We start from the raw sequence: 14,143 nt of genomic DNA on the forward strand, positions 1-14,143 counted from the left end.
GGCAACTAGTAAATTCCCAACATTTATTAAAAAGACAAGAGCCTTTCAAAAACATGTTGCTAGTTTCCTCCAGCCTTTAGTGCTTTTTTAGCTTCTTCAACATGGAGTTCGGAACGAAACTGATTGTTGTAAATTTTCTTGACAATACCCTGTCTGTCGATGACATATGTAACTCTACCAGGTAGAATACCAAAGGTGGAAGGTACCTCATAGAGTTTTCGTACCTTAGAGCCTTCGTCACTAAGCAGTTTAAAAGGGAGTTTGTATTTTTCCACAAATTTTCTGTGATCTTGGTCGGAACTAACTCCAATAACTTCCGCACCAAGTTGCGCGAAATCCTCAATTGCTTCTCTGAAACATAAAGCTTGTTTGGTGCACCCTGGGGTGTCATCCTAACTAAAATTTATTTTCAGGTCAAACGAAAACTTTGAAAAGCTGACCTTGGGATAGAAATAAAGAATCACAGCCTTTTTCCCTTTGAAGTCGCTCAGGCGAACGTTGTTTCCATCTTGGTCTTTCAAGCTGAAATCTGGTGCAGCTTCACCTTCCTTGACCTGTTGAAAAGTTTGTGAGACACGAGTAGTTGCCACTGAAAGAACAAACCATATTGAGGAAACTAGTGTGGAAGTTCCTCTGCGACGAGAAATGTTTCGAGTCCTGGTTTCTCAAAGTCTTCAAGGAAAAGTTTCTGACTCTACAACACTTAAAACTGCAGAGATGTCTTCTAAAAATGTAACTGTTCTGAAGAATGATAGCTCTTACAAAGGCCATGTTAAAATTCACCCCAATCGAATTTTTGAATGATGATAATGCTAGAGTTTCGTATCGAGAACAGTACGATTTCCAAAATACCGTAAAATTGAACGAGAAAAATTATTAAATGATTTCAAACACAAGTGGTTAACAATTTGCGTTCGAAAGATTTGATACGATGCAAACGACGAAGAGGTCATGAGGAACTGAACGAAGAACGGTCACTTTCGGTCGCTCATTTGCTTCAGCCTGATTTTCAATTCTTCCATCATCTTTTCTCTGATATCTGAAAGTTCTACACCTTCTACAGACTCTTTAAGTTGCTTGGAGGTCTTTTTGTGAGGCTGGTTAGTTGATGGCTACAACTGAGTGCAACTTCCTCTTACCTTGACTTTAGAAGGACTGCTACAGTTGTATGGTTGTTTTGACTTTACACTTTGTTGTCCTTCTTTTCTTTGTGAAACTGACTGTATTAGTTGTAACATCATCTCGTGGATCAAGTCAAGCTTCTTTTCCAGATGTTCCATGCCCACAGAAGAGCCACTACTCGGTGGGAAAGGACTTTGCGGACAATTTGTCTTTGGAAAATCGTTGTCCGACACGCCAACTAAGAGAGCTGAAAGTTGAGGAGGAAGAGGTGGCGGAGGTGGAGGTGGAGGTGTAGAAAAAGTATTATTTCTCCGAATGTTTCGCTCCGTGTTACTGTCTACGATATGCGTATTTTCGTCAGCTCTACTGATATTCTCAGAGTTTTCGTTTGACTTCGACCGCAATTCCTTTCTCATGTTATAAGAGTTGAACCTGTTGTTGGAAACAGACTGTGTAGAATTTAAAGCTTTGTTATTATGGCCAATTTCTGGTAGCCTTATTCCAAACCATTGTTCAAGAGGTGATAAAAAAGAAAGTTTCGAAGGCATCGTCTTCCAGGAACTTTGCCAGCTCAAATGAATAGAAGTATTTCGGCTCTCGCTTCTTAGGCGCCTTAATAATTGCATTTTTTCAAAAAGCGCCTTTTCATGCTAGCCTTTCATTTTTATGACGAGTCTTTTCAGTCACTTTATGCATCGCTTTGAAATTCTCCAGAAGTAGTAGCCGAAGTAAATTAAAGAGTCTCGCGCAAACATCAAGAGGCTCGATATCCTTTCATCGTCTATTCTACCCTACTGCTCACTTGAACGACAGCTCAAACCTTTCTCGTTCGACTCATACGAGAAATCAATACTCAGGGAATTTATTTTTAAGACAGCCTTCATTTCGAGATAGGTCCACTGAAACTCTGCCGAGCAGAGTCTCCGAAGAAGCTTACGAAATATCCTGAACCTGTACACACACAGATGCAAAATACTGTCTTGAACTAGTGTGCTTGCTTTTTCAGAAGCGAAACGGCTCCTTCCCCTAGGTGCAATAATTCTTCTTCTAGCTGTTGGATGTAAAGTACTATTGACTCTGACTCTGCTTCAAGATTTTTTAGGAGAACCTCATCGCCCGCAATTTCCTCCTCTAATCTTTTACATTCTTCTTCCAAACGCTCTCTGACTCTCTTTGCCGAAACTCTGTTAAGCAAGCGCTTCCGGTCCTGTCGCTCGGCTTCCTCCGATCCCATTTTGACTGAAAATTAATTAGGTTATCGGTAAATTTGCGCTGCTGTAGCTTCTTTTCTTTCAGTTTGAGATTGTTCCTGGTTGGTTCCGGTTCGGAAGACTGGTTGAAACAATGAACACGTTGTCGTTTCGAAATTGTTATTTACTTTTGTGTCAAATGTTCAAGCCATTTCTTCTTTGCGGCAATTCAACCCAAAAAAGCCTCAATATATACAAGTAGTAAGCAAACATGTGAGAACACACATAAACGAATAGTAAAATAGTGGCATTTTTCTTGAAGACGGCGGTCGCAGATATCTTGTACAAAACTGAATGGATTTTCTAGTAAACTCCAAGATAAATCTTTGAAACGTTCGGAGAAACAAGCTAAATAGTGACAATAGGCTAAGTTTATCAATATCATGGAGTCAAAAAGTGGATATAAACACCTTGAACTTATTCTCGAAAAGGGAAATGTAAAACAATAGAAAAATTCCGAAATTATAGAGCTTCTTCACAAGGTTTCTCGAGATTAACTTCACAGGCAGTATCAAAAGTTCCTACAAAATTGTTTTCGAGAACGCACATTACTTTTCTTAAGAACATGTTTAGTTGTGCAACTTGAGACGCTGCTTGAAAATATATGACAAAGGACAAATTACTGTGAGTCCCAGTGTTTCAATATCAAAGTTTTACTAATAAAAAGCAGCTGCAAAGTTATGGACATTTCAGACCAGATATCGAAAGCTACAATTTGGTTTACTGACACCTAGGGCATCCAAAATCCATGGTGCGTTCTGACAGAACTATCTTCTGTTGAGTTATAAACTGAGTCTCTATTGAGGACGTTCACGCAACTACCTTGCGTATCACACGATAGCCAAGTCTTTCCCATTGTATTATACTCTCCTCTTGACAACGTAGTATTCAATGAGCTTCAAACTTCTCAAAATTCATTTTCTTATGTAGGTATAGTACTAGGTAACCAAAAGACAACATTCTGGCAAGCACTTGCCATCATAGCATATTGAGGATTCCACTAACGAAAAGAGTCAGCCAAAGTCTTCAAGTTTCAATAAGAACAAACCTGCACAGCACAAGTAGGGCCTTCATGGCCAGTCAAAGTCACAATGTGCTTCCCAGTACTTGTGCTCCAGATAAAAATCGAACCATCTTCTGACCCGCTAATAACTTGCTTGGAATCTGGCGTAAAGCTAGCTTCCAAATAGTTACTCTCGTCGTTGGAATGTCCTGTACATGTAAAAAGTAAATTTGCTGGTTCGATAGCGTCAAATAGCTGTATCTTTGGCTGAGGCTCTGCCGTAGTCACTAACATGAAACGACCATCCTTTGAGAACTTCAGACAAGAAGTGTCTGCTGTAGTAGGAACATCTCTAGTAGTGTCATAAAAAGGTCCCAAATAAAACTGTCTCAGATCAAAAAGTTTGATAACCAGTTTTCGTCCTTCGGAATACGCAACCCCAAAAACTACACCCTCAGGGTCATAGTCCACAACACCTCTTCCGTGGCAACGCAGGATGCCTTGACATCTCTCGTCTCGCAGATCCCAAAAACGAATGGATTTGTCAAGTGAAGAAGAGAAAAAAGTATCATCTCTTGGAGACATGGCTAGAGATATTACTTTTTCGCAGTGTCCCTGAAAATAACGCAAGTAGCGGTTCTCGTGAACAGAGAGATAGCGAAGAGAGTGGTCAAAGTCATTTTGTGAAGCACATATAGCAGCAGAGTTATGATGCGTAAAGCGAACAAGACCTGCGCCATACTTTTTGACGGGGATGGTCTTAAGGTGCTTGCCTTGAACGGCTGAATACAACTGGAGATTCTCATCCTCTCCAGAAGTGATGAGAAACTCTCCGTTAGAGGAAAAATCCATGGAGTTGACCCGTTTTTCATGTAACTTGAAAACTTTCGCCTTTCTCAAAGAGGACAATATTTGTTCATTCAAACTAATGCGTCTCTGGTAAGCTTCCATTACCAGTACCTCTTCTTTCAATTTTCGCTCTAATGGGAGAATTGTTATGTAGTGATGACTATGCAAACTTTCGTGCCTGGGTTCCGAGAAACATTCTTTCAGTAGGTAATGTTAACCCTAGGAATTTTATATATTATGACTGGGGACCGAGAAATGCCCCTATTGAGCCCCTTATCTGTCTTCACGCGGTAGCCGGGTCAGCAGAAGTTTTTTTTCTCCAGGTAGCTAGCGTCTTGACAATCTTGTATGAAGGAGTTGAGAGTGTTTCAAAAAGATTTTAGGTTTGGCGCCAAGAGGTTATCGTGTTGTATCATTGGAGATCCCTTCTTACTTTTCGGTTGAAGAATTTTGCCAAGGGTTTCAATCCTTTTTGGATACACTTGGATTCAGGAAGATTCATATCTACGGAGCTGGCTTGGGTGGATTTCTAGGGCTATGTTACGCTTCCAGAAACCCTGAGCAGGTTGGCTCGCTAATTTTGACCCATAGTTTCTCAGATTCTAGTGGAATACGCGCAACATTTCCAGTTTCTTCTTCAGTGATTCCCTGGTTACCCGAATTCTTGCTTCGAAAGTTTTTACTAGAAAGGCTTCCGAAGGGTAGAATGGAGCGTCGTGTTGCTGCAGCCACAGAGTTTGTTATTTCAAAGATAAAACTTTGTGATAGCGAACAACTCGCTTCGCGGCTTTCACTTACTACGCTATCAGAGAAATTAGACACTGTCTCCTTACAGTATTTCAATGAAAGAGTGACTATTCTAAGTACACTCGATTGGATAGCAGGTTCAAGTCTCGCAAAGCAACTGCATAAGGAACTTTGTGAACAGTTTTCTCATGCGAGAATAGCATTAATGAAAGATGGAGGTGACTTTCCTTACTTATCACGTTCGGATGAGCTGAATGTTCATTTATTGGTGCATTTACGACGCTATGCATTGCCGCCAGGAACTCCTTTACCTTTACCACCTCCTGCTCGAAAGAGGGACACACAGCCAGTATTTCGGGTTTCCAAAGGTTCTCCCCGGTTGGTTACATCGGTGAGTTATTTTGCTCGTAAAGCAATAATTAACTCAATTATAACTTTTCTATAGAAGGCAAGTTCTAATAGTCGTTTTACAGGAAGCGATGCTTCAAAAATCGCGAAGCTCAGGGAGCTTCTCCCTGATTATAGTGAACAGTTTCTTGAGGCAGCTTTACTTGTATATCATGGAAGTCTTGAAGACACATTGCAAAGTATCTTGGAAGGCTCCCTTCCTGAAGACTTTGTTAAGAAATCCAAAGAATACATACCACCGCAGAGTGGAGGTGATATTGTAAATTTTTCTTGATCATCATATATGTTAAAGTTTTTGTGTAGATATGAATGCAGTAGATGATAGCGTTTCGAGACAAAGAAATACCGAAGAAGAAAGCACGTTAGAAGAAAACCTTTTGCTACCTCCAAAGCAGATAAATAGAGGAGTGGTTGAACGAAACCCGCTAGAGTATGAGAAATCACATAGCAATGTTGAAAATTCTTCAGATGCCATTGCATCTATGTCTTCCAACAGATTTGACTTGAAGCCTGGTGAAATATTTTCACAGTCGCAAACTTCCATGGCTCAAACTCAGCTACTTAATGGTAATTCAGTGCAAGGAGAAGTCTCGTGTTTTGAGGGTCCCCCTTTGAAAGAGCCCTTTATTTCTGTTGAAAGCATGGAACAGAACCTTCCCTTGAGAACTCAGAATGATGTTTATATGTCAAACTTTGATACCGTGACTCCTTCAGCAAATGCAAACTTACTGCAGAGTCTCGATTTGCTGACTAGTGTAACAAAGGATTCCGAGTTTCCTCCGTTTCAACGGAACGATGTATCAGATGTCACAGCAGAGCAGAGCAAAGGTAATGGCCACTCGTCAGAAGTTGTTGATAAACGGTTATTGGAATGGAAAATGAGTGCCTATACGTCTCCTTCATTCCAGAAACCTCAGTAGAAGAAGACAACTGTAATAGTTTATTTGTGATATGGATATTATGTTTCGAATTCCATGTGGGAAATTGAACTCTCGAGAACTTCATATTTTCTAATATCTATATATATATATATATAGACATATCTACGTATATGATTGTACAATAAGTGACTGAAATATCGATAGAAAAGTATCAATTCTGTTACATTTGGTTTTGTTTTTCTGCTTGGCTATTTTAGAATAGAGTCCATGATGGGATTGAAACTTGTGAAATTTTGCAGCTTCGTAAACTTGTACTGTTCCTTCCGAAACTCAGAAACTCAGAAACTTTTTCGAGAGCGTCGTGCGCAGCATTCTTGCCAACGACAGAAACCCTCGTTCTCCTATTATTATGGCCACAAAAGTATCTATTGCAATATCTTAGTGAAGAAGTGCTCGCGTCGTACTTACTTGAAGCTTGCAGTATTACTTGCGTATAGCGTTGTGCTTCCAAACAATCTATTAGCTCAAAAGGTTTCTGAAAGCAGCGAAAAAAGCCTCACAGTATTCAAAACTTCTGGAGGCACAGAATACGTAGATTTTAGAGTCGGTTCCGGTGATAGTCCGGCATGGGGAGACATGGTAGTTATCCACTATGTCATTTATACTGTTGAAGGAGGTCAGCTCAGGAAATTCTATAGTACATATGATGACAAGCAACCTTTCGCTTTTCGACACGGTAACGGGCAGACGATAAAGGGTCTTGAAGAAGGAATAGATTCAATGAAAGTAGGCGGCAGACGACGAATGGTTATTCCTGGATCTCTTGCATATTCTGTGGCAGGTTTAGGACCTATCCCACCCTCAACCTCTGTAAGAAGGAAACTGGCGGACTCTTTAAAACAAGGCAAGAGAGCTATTCAATGTGATACTTTTTATTTAAAGCAAATAGGCAACGTTTTGTCACTTGATGTTGAGTTACTGAAGATATGGAAGGATCCAGTGGGAATGGAATACTACAGTGACTTCGTTCCGGATGTTTCCAAGATACCGAGGTCGATTTTTTTAAAAAAATGATTCTGAAATGTGTTATTTGTTCTTTTCATTGCCTTCAAGCAATTCTAAGCGAAGGACTTTTTTGTTTTCCACGAATGTTAGAGATTCTCAAAGAACAGTCAAGAAATGTCGATAACTCTGTATCTAAAAAACAACGGGTTTTTATTTCACTAATATATTCAACTTACGCATCAACTTGTTGAGCTTTGTAATGAAGTCATCTAACAAATCAACTTGCAACTGTATACGACCAAACGCATTATTCTCCAGCACATCATACTGTCTTTGACATTCTAACATATAGAGACTAACCATATTGGCAATATTACTGTTCTTTTCTTGAAGTTCCTCAATGTATGAAAGTGCTTCCCGATATTCATTTTGAATGTCAACATCCTCGAGATATTCCTCGGAGGTCACCAGTGGAAAATCGTCCTTTGAAGAACTAATAAAGGAAACTGATGAGTTCTTTTTTCCTTGAAAGAGATCAGACAAGTCTCCTTCTTGCTCTTCTTCAAGAATGTGGCCCTTCAAAGGGTTTGTTCTTTCTATATACTTCATGGAGTGATACTTGTTTTTCAAAAAGACAACAGTTTTTGAAAGCTGCTCCAAACGAAGATAAAAATGATGCAATAAATTGTCCAAGTCCTTCCAGTTTCGTTCTTCCATTGTTACAAAACTGTTAATATGCTCCATTAAAGTATTTTTTATCCAACGCAAAAGTCTAGAATGAGTCAGAATAGGATCGCGGTCAAGTTTAGGAGAAAAGCTCCAACTTTCTTCCGAAGCACGGTAAAACTCCTGCGTACTTACATCTGGTTCGTATTTCATGTGCTCGGAATCAGCTCGTAACTGTTGGTTTTCTTGTGACAATATTCTCAACTGCTCTTCTCTATTTGATAGTTCTTTTTTACATTGGTCCAACTGCTGCTGTAATTTTTTCAAAGACTACAACATGAAGTAGTTGTACTCTCAAAAATGTAAACAACTCAATAATAACTTACTCCCTCGTATCCGTCCTTGATCAATTCACTGTCACGGGCAACAATTTTCAATCTCTCATTCTGTTCACGTTCCTCTTTGAGCTTTACTTTCATTGCTTCACAGTAACTTTCCCAGTCACCAATTGCTGCTAAAAGATCTTCCACTCTCCTCTGTAGACGATTATTCTCCTCAAATAAACTATAGACTGAATCTCTTTCATCCTATACGGCAATCCTAGCAATTTATGTAATATTGTTCAAGTTTAAAAGAACAGGACTCGTACTTTCGGGGGTTCTTCTTCTTCTTTGATAGCAACATTGTCATTTGAAGTAATTTCTTGTGGAAGAATTTCTAATAATAATAACTGTCTTTCACTATCATGTTATACTGCCCACAACTTTCCTACCTGAATGTTTACTAGAAGAAACATTTCCTTCCAAAGTCGTCGTACCAGTGTCTCCACTCGAACCTCCTCTCAACTATATTTTCATAAAGTCAAAATAGAAGTTATCGTGTATTCTTTACAGACCTTCTCATTCTCGGTCTCCAAATCTGTACAAGCCCTAGAAATTGATTGAAGATCTGCCTCCTTCTCATTCAACAAATTTTCTAAATATGCAATTCTGTCTAAAGCATCTTTCAGCTGTAAATTTGTTGATTCCAAACGAGCATTTCTTTCATCCAACTCTTTTCTGGTTGATTCGATGGCTATCTTCGATTGAGAATCAAGTTCTTGTTGGAGTTCAGCAACTATCCTCTCCAGTTCCTCAAGTCTCTGATGTTGTTTTTCCTAAACAATTTGTCAACGAGTCTGAGAAATTTTCACAAGTTGAGCATACAATTTGCTTATCCTGCTCTCTAATAATAGACTTGTATGCTTCTGCATTCGAAAATTCTTCTCTAGTTCTAGAATTGGATAGGTCTGCCAGTAATCAGAAAATTGTTGAGAAAGTCAACATTCATAGTTACCTTGTCTGTAAGAATCATTCCATTTTTCCGTCTGAGAAGAATTGTACTCTTTTCGATCTTCATCGTCTGATGTAACAACAAGTTCAAGGATTTGTTTTTGCAAGGAAAAATAAACTTGATTGAAAAGCTGCACAGATATCGGATCGTACCAATACCTATGACCAAGTTTTTCGTCTAAATGAGCTCCTAAATTATTTTTCAACAAGGAATCTGGAATAAGATAATTTTTCGACGTATAAGCTAAGATAAACAAGTCTGAAGCTCGAATCTCATCCAGTTTGGCAACGAAGTTGGTGACTCCGATTCTTTGACGAACCACTGAAACGAGAACGTTCTTCGAATCTGCTGAATAAAAAAGTTAAGTTATCGACAAAATAAGAATAAAGGCTTACTTTCTGTTCCCAAGCAAACAGCCAAAACCAATGCTGCCAAACCCTGCACATGAATATCGTCTTCATGTTGCGGGCTTTTTGTTGCCATTTCAATCAGTAACGGCAAATGCATAGCAGAGCTTAAAAACAATTGAACCGCCTCTGAACAAGAATAGAGCCAGGTACTCATGAGTATCAGAATTCCAATCTTCAAGGAAGCATTTGCATGATTACGTTCTGCTCTACTCAAACTTCTCATACATTTTACAAGAAACGCTTCTCTTCCTGGTCCTATCGCTGTTCTTAAAAGATAAAGTCTTCCTGAATCCAACTTGTGCAAAAGATTGGATAATAATCGACATGCGTAAAAGACTGCTGCTGAATCTGCCTCTTCAGGCCATCCAATGACTGTATCCAACAGATTGAGCGACAATACTTGCATATGATGATTATAGGTATTGTCGGTATCCAACTCACAATTCTCGTTTTTCTTCTCGAGAGCCTAATAATACATATAAATACTTGCTTCCATCAATCTTCCTAAAAAAGGTACTACCTTGATAAAGTTGTTTGAATCTTGTATATCTTCCATGACACACAACTCTACAAGTTCAAAAGCCGCTAATCTTACGGCAGGAGAACTATCGGTGCAACATATGTCGAATGCAGCAACAACACAGCCTATAGGTATTCTGCTTTGTGGATCTAAAACAGATATACTGCAAGCATATGTACGATTTTCTTTATGATTCTTCATCAAAAGTTTCCATGACTGAAAGGCTCGAACACATACGATGCACATACTATCTGGAAAAGGTGCAAGAGCAATATGAATAACAGCCTTTAAAATGCCGCTTGTTGCACAAAGAGTCTTATTTTGCTGGATTTCTGAAGACTTAAAAGAGTCATCGACCAAACTCAGCAATAGCTCCAATGCAAGTTGCAGGTTCTCTCCCCGTTGTGCTGAAACTAGTGAAATTTCAGTGCCTTTCAAGTCCAATAACATATTCAGCCTAGGAATACATCCAGTCTCACGAAAATACTTCTGGTTACTTTCGTTTTTCTGTAATAAGCTGAAAAGCAAAAGTAGGCAATCGTGAATTAGTATCTCAATTTCAACATTTGTAACTAATTTTTTCCTGTCTTTGACACTTTCTTCCACTGTATGACCATCACTAAAGTCAAGTAATTCTCTTTGAGCTTCTGCTTGTTGAATAGAACTCTCGACGATGTCAAACATGAGTTCAAAAATATTCTCAAAAGCAAGAATCTTTTGAGCCTCTTCACAATTTCTAACAAGAGCCGTCAACAATAGAATTGCTTCGTTGCGAATGACTTCTCTTCGGTCTTTGAGTAAATCCATTAGCTTCGTTACCCCTTGTGAGGCTTCAAGAATCTTCTGCTGCACTAAGACAGGATCGTTCGCAAGAAGGGCAGTTAACAACTCTATAATATTGAAACGGATGGAAAAGTCTTCTTCTTCAAGAAGGTCTAGCAGCTGAACCACTGCACCTGGGTACTTGACAAAGATTTGAGTATTCTCGTGGGCAACTTGTCGGGAAACTTCAAGGGCGTCAATTTCATCTAAAAGACGTTCTTCTGCTATTTTTTCTCTTGTAGAACATTAGCTTAAGGAAGTATGACGATAAAAATTGTCTTACGACTCAATTTGAGTTACTAACAAAATGAGGAGCTCCAAAGTTTGGACAATGGTTTCTTGGTATGGTCTGTCCTGTTGCAAAATAGCAACAAACACTTTAACTCCTAGTTTTGCAACTTTTTCACGTGACGCAACATCCTATTCAACTCTTCAGTGGCAAGTTTTCAAAGCATCTTACTCGACAAATACCTTCTTCACCAAGTCTATCAACTCCCTCAAAGCTGCACGTCTATCTTGAGGCAAGCTGCTACCTACGATTCGGTCTATGAAGCGTTCAACACTAAGTCCTCCAGAAGAATACGATTCTTCATCTATTCCTGCAACATATTTAAAGGCCCCTGATAGCAGGTTCATGACTTCTCTATGTGTCCTTTTCAATGGCCCTCTCAATTCCTTGTCTCTAATTTTCACCACTTTGAAAAGTTTGTTCTTCTAATGTCCTGGATTCGCAAGTCAAGGTAACTCTTATTTAAAACTGCCCAAACTTTACCTATAATTTTATTCTAGGCTGCTTATACTTTATTCTTTTTGGGTTTTTATCAGTGTCGGCAACTTGTTTTTGACTAAAGTGAGTTTTCTTGCCTGAGTTTCCCCTCAAGTCTCAATATTTATAAGTGGATTTTGAGCGACCGTCAAGTTCCCGAAAGTTTTCTTATTTTTGGCCAACTTTTTGTTTCTCTTCTGTTAAGTTTATGTAGGTGGTTTGTTGACGTAGTGGAACGAAACTGAACTTTTTTGTAGTGAGCTCCACATCTGAGTCGAAAGACGTTCTTTGTAACGTAAATATTCTGAAAGAATTAGTTATTTTAAGTCTGTTTTCAACACTTATTTACCTCTTCAAATATGTTGGACTTTCTCGTATTAGCTTGACGTTGGCTGTCACACTTCGTTGTGCGAGCCCAATTTTCCAAGTTGCCACGCAGGTTAGTGAGCTAGTGCTTTTTGAAGAGCAAGTCTTAAGCAGTTACTTTAGTACATTGTTTTTGGTGACCGATTTTCCCTGAGAGCTTTAACTTCTCTCGTTCCGATATTTGTGGGTTTAGTTTTGGCATCTTTTGCCGAGTCGAAAGTAACAGTCGAGGTTCGGGTTTGTAGTTAGATAACGTGCGTCCGTAATACCTCTTAGGTTGAAAACATTGAAACAAAGAATTCAATACTTTTGGGTTCGTTTGCCAGCATCTTGTCGACTCTCGTGGGAGTATTTCACTCTCTGTTTGCAAAGTCTATGCTTTCAAAGCAACTGTCGCCTTTGACGATACAGACTTATCAATCGGGTATCGGCTGCCTTTTAATACTGCCTTTGATATTATATAATTGGAAGTTCTTTAACGAAATGAAAAGTTGGGAACTGATAACAATTGTAATCTTCAAAGGTTCGCTTTCATTTGTACAATTACATGTTGCCTTGAAAGTATTGGAGAAGATGGTAAGTTGACAGAACTCAAAGAGGATATCTTACTTACTTTATATGTGCTAGTCGACAGTTGGCTTTTCTATTGCTGGCAGTACTCGCAGAGTTCTTACTTGTATATTATCGTTATTGCTCAATTACGAAAGTTCCTTAGGTTTCATCCACTGGCTTGGGACCTTTATCAGCTTGGCAGGCATTTTGCTCTACGACAGGTAATGAGTTGAATACTAGATGGCTCATGCATTCTGAATAGTCTTAGTGCACAAAAGACGAATCATTCATTCAAGTCGAAGATGGACGATCAAGTTTTAATGACAGTGAATTCGGATTGTTCATTGTATAGTCGGGATATCAATGAAAACGAATTTTTGGAAAGAAAGTAAATTTAACGATACTTTATGTTTCCTGTTAAACATTCGTTACCACAGTAAAGTAACTATTCCGTGCCTTCAAATTACTTTAGCTTCATTTCTCAATTTTTCAATCAACTCAGCGACGCTTTCAACTTTATTGCCGCCCTGTCTTTTAGGTGGTTCGAAAATAGACAGTGTTTGTAGACCATATGAAGGCTCACAATTCAAATCCTTTAAACCTAGCTTTTCAATAGGCTTCTTCTTTGCCTTCATAATATTGGGAAGAGTAGCATAACGAGGTTCATTAAGACGCAAGTCACATGTAACAACAGCGGGCAGCCTTAGTTCCTAACAGCATTGTAAGGTTTCAAGATAAACCGTTCAACAAAAACGAACCAGAGTTTCTAAACCTCTATCTACTTCTCGGGTTACTTGCAGCTTCTCACCCACAACTTTAACCTTCGAAGCAAAAGTTCCCTACGAATCAAGAACATGGACGTTTCTCTCAACTTACATTTGCTTCAAAAACACTTTACCTGAGGCCAGTCCAAAAACTGCGCCAACATTTGACCAGTCTGGTTGCAATCATCGTCTATTGCTTGTTTTCCTAGTATTACTAGACTCGGCTTTTCCTTCAATACAATAGACTTTAACGCCTGCAAGAAACTTTAAACGCGTTATGAGAAAACAGCAGTTCTACTGACTCTTGAAATGACTAGAGGAGGTAGTTCCTTTTCCACCTCCACATGGATGCCTCTATCTGCACCCATAGCTAAAGCAGTGCGAATCTGTTCTGAAGACTGCGAAGGTCCTATACTCGCGACAATAACTTCTGAAGCAACTTTCGCTTCTTTCAATCTGACCTACAGAACAATAAACAGACATTAGCGATAGGAAGCTTTCCTCACCGCTTCTTCTACTGCTATTTCACAAAACGGGTTCATAGACATTTTAGTGTTACTAAGATCTACTCCCGAACCGTCTGGTTTGACCCTAACTTTAACCGCATAGTCAACCACACGTTTTACAGTCACTAAGACCTTCATGATGACCTTGGCGATTCAAAGAAACAAAATTTTTTA

At 39.1% G+C, this 14,143-nt stretch overlaps 9 protein-coding genes across 10 annotated transcripts; 3 read left to right on the plus strand and 6 right to left on the minus strand.

The window, feature by feature from the left end:
- Window positions 1-7: 7 nt before the first annotated feature.
- Gasu_06740 (peroxiredoxin Q/BCP) lies at window positions 8-864 on the minus strand. The gene is made up of 3 exons (XM_005708728.1): window positions 604-864; window positions 441-554; window positions 8-392 (listed from the first exon to the last, which is right to left on the minus strand). The coding sequence occupies exons 1-3, from the start codon at window positions 769-771 to the stop codon at window positions 60-62; spliced, it is 615 nt and encodes a 204-aa protein (XP_005708785.1). The 5' UTR covers window positions 772-864; the 3' UTR covers window positions 8-59.
- Window positions 865-879: 15 nt separating this feature from the next.
- Window positions 880-1,764, minus strand: Gasu_06750 (uncharacterized protein). The gene is made up of 2 exons (XM_005708729.1): window positions 1,140-1,764; window positions 880-1,085 (listed from the first exon to the last, which is right to left on the minus strand). The coding sequence occupies exons 1-2, from the start codon at window positions 1,746-1,748 to the stop codon at window positions 975-977; spliced, it is 720 nt and encodes a 239-aa protein (XP_005708786.1). The 5' UTR covers window positions 1,749-1,764; the 3' UTR covers window positions 880-974.
- Window positions 1,765-1,968: 204 nt separating this feature from the next.
- Gasu_06760 (uncharacterized protein) lies at window positions 1,969-2,524 on the minus strand. The gene has a single exon (XM_005708730.1). It carries the CDS (start codon window positions 2,354-2,356, stop codon window positions 2,108-2,110), a length of 249 nt encoding a protein of 82 aa, XP_005708787.1. The 5' UTR covers window positions 2,357-2,524; the 3' UTR covers window positions 1,969-2,107.
- An 85-nt stretch (window positions 2,525-2,609) lies between these two features.
- Window positions 2,610-4,344, minus strand: Gasu_06770 (transducin family protein / WD-40 repeat family protein). Its single transcript, XM_005708731.1, has 2 exons — window positions 3,421-4,344; window positions 2,610-3,372 (listed from the first exon to the last, which is right to left on the minus strand). Exons 1-2 carry the CDS (start codon window positions 4,324-4,326, stop codon window positions 3,295-3,297), a joined length of 984 nt encoding a protein of 327 aa, XP_005708788.1. The 5' UTR covers window positions 4,327-4,344; the 3' UTR covers window positions 2,610-3,294.
- A 10-nt stretch (window positions 4,345-4,354) lies between these two features.
- On the plus strand, window positions 4,355-6,425 carry Gasu_06780 (esterase/lipase/thioesterase family protein). The gene is made up of 4 exons (XM_005708732.1): window positions 4,355-4,547; window positions 4,601-5,362; window positions 5,417-5,630; window positions 5,683-6,425. Exons 1-4 carry the CDS (start codon window positions 4,359-4,361, stop codon window positions 6,297-6,299), a joined length of 1,782 nt encoding a protein of 593 aa, XP_005708789.1. The 5' UTR covers window positions 4,355-4,358; the 3' UTR covers window positions 6,300-6,425.
- A 9-nt stretch (window positions 6,426-6,434) lies between these two features.
- On the plus strand, window positions 6,435-7,355 carry Gasu_06790 (immunophilin). 2 transcript variants are annotated; one of them, XM_005708733.1, is made up of 2 exons: window positions 6,435-7,164; window positions 7,210-7,355. In XM_005708733.1, exons 1-2 carry the CDS (start codon window positions 6,528-6,530, stop codon window positions 7,332-7,334), a joined length of 762 nt encoding a protein of 253 aa, XP_005708790.1. In that variant the 5' UTR covers window positions 6,435-6,527; the 3' UTR covers window positions 7,335-7,355. The 2 variants fall into 2 exon arrangements, with proteins under 2 accessions (XP_005708790.1, XP_005708791.1); XM_005708734.1 differs by having other exon boundaries at window positions 6,435-7,355.
- Window positions 7,356-7,369: 14 nt separating this feature from the next.
- On the minus strand, window positions 7,370-11,674 carry Gasu_06800 (uncharacterized protein). The gene is made up of 11 exons (XM_005708735.1): window positions 11,487-11,674; window positions 11,299-11,435; window positions 10,194-11,250; window positions 9,659-10,139; window positions 9,267-9,611; window positions 9,137-9,219; window positions 8,827-9,087; window positions 8,704-8,776; window positions 8,575-8,648; window positions 8,318-8,518; window positions 7,370-8,261 (listed from the first exon to the last, which is right to left on the minus strand). Exons 1-11 carry the CDS (start codon window positions 11,649-11,651, stop codon window positions 7,476-7,478), a joined length of 3,663 nt encoding a protein of 1,220 aa, XP_005708792.1. The 5' UTR covers window positions 11,652-11,674; the 3' UTR covers window positions 7,370-7,475.
- Window positions 11,675-11,684: 10 nt separating this feature from the next.
- Window positions 11,685-13,125, plus strand: Gasu_06810 (small multidrug efflux protein, DMT family). Its single transcript, XM_005708736.1, has 8 exons — window positions 11,685-11,755; window positions 11,805-11,865; window positions 11,913-11,991; window positions 12,039-12,220; window positions 12,271-12,378; window positions 12,424-12,723; window positions 12,775-12,920; window positions 12,968-13,125. Exons 1-8 carry the CDS (start codon window positions 11,733-11,735, stop codon window positions 13,089-13,091), a joined length of 1,023 nt encoding a protein of 340 aa, XP_005708793.1. The 5' UTR covers window positions 11,685-11,732; the 3' UTR covers window positions 13,092-13,125.
- A 4-nt stretch (window positions 13,126-13,129) lies between these two features.
- Window positions 13,130-14,134, minus strand: Gasu_06820 (electron transfer flavoprotein beta subunit). Its single transcript, XM_005708737.1, has 5 exons — window positions 13,970-14,134; window positions 13,766-13,924; window positions 13,598-13,717; window positions 13,458-13,538; window positions 13,130-13,409 (listed from the first exon to the last, which is right to left on the minus strand). Exons 1-5 carry the CDS (start codon window positions 14,105-14,107, stop codon window positions 13,158-13,160), a joined length of 750 nt encoding a protein of 249 aa, XP_005708794.1. The 5' UTR covers window positions 14,108-14,134; the 3' UTR covers window positions 13,130-13,157.
- Window positions 14,135-14,143: the final 9 nt, after the last annotated feature.

Source organism: Galdieria sulphuraria (genome assembly GCF_000341285.1).
Source record: "Galdieria sulphuraria unplaced genomic scaffold scaf_3, whole genome shotgun sequence".
Taxonomy (NCBI): domain Eukaryota; phylum Rhodophyta; class Bangiophyceae; order Galdieriales; family Galdieriaceae; genus Galdieria; species Galdieria sulphuraria.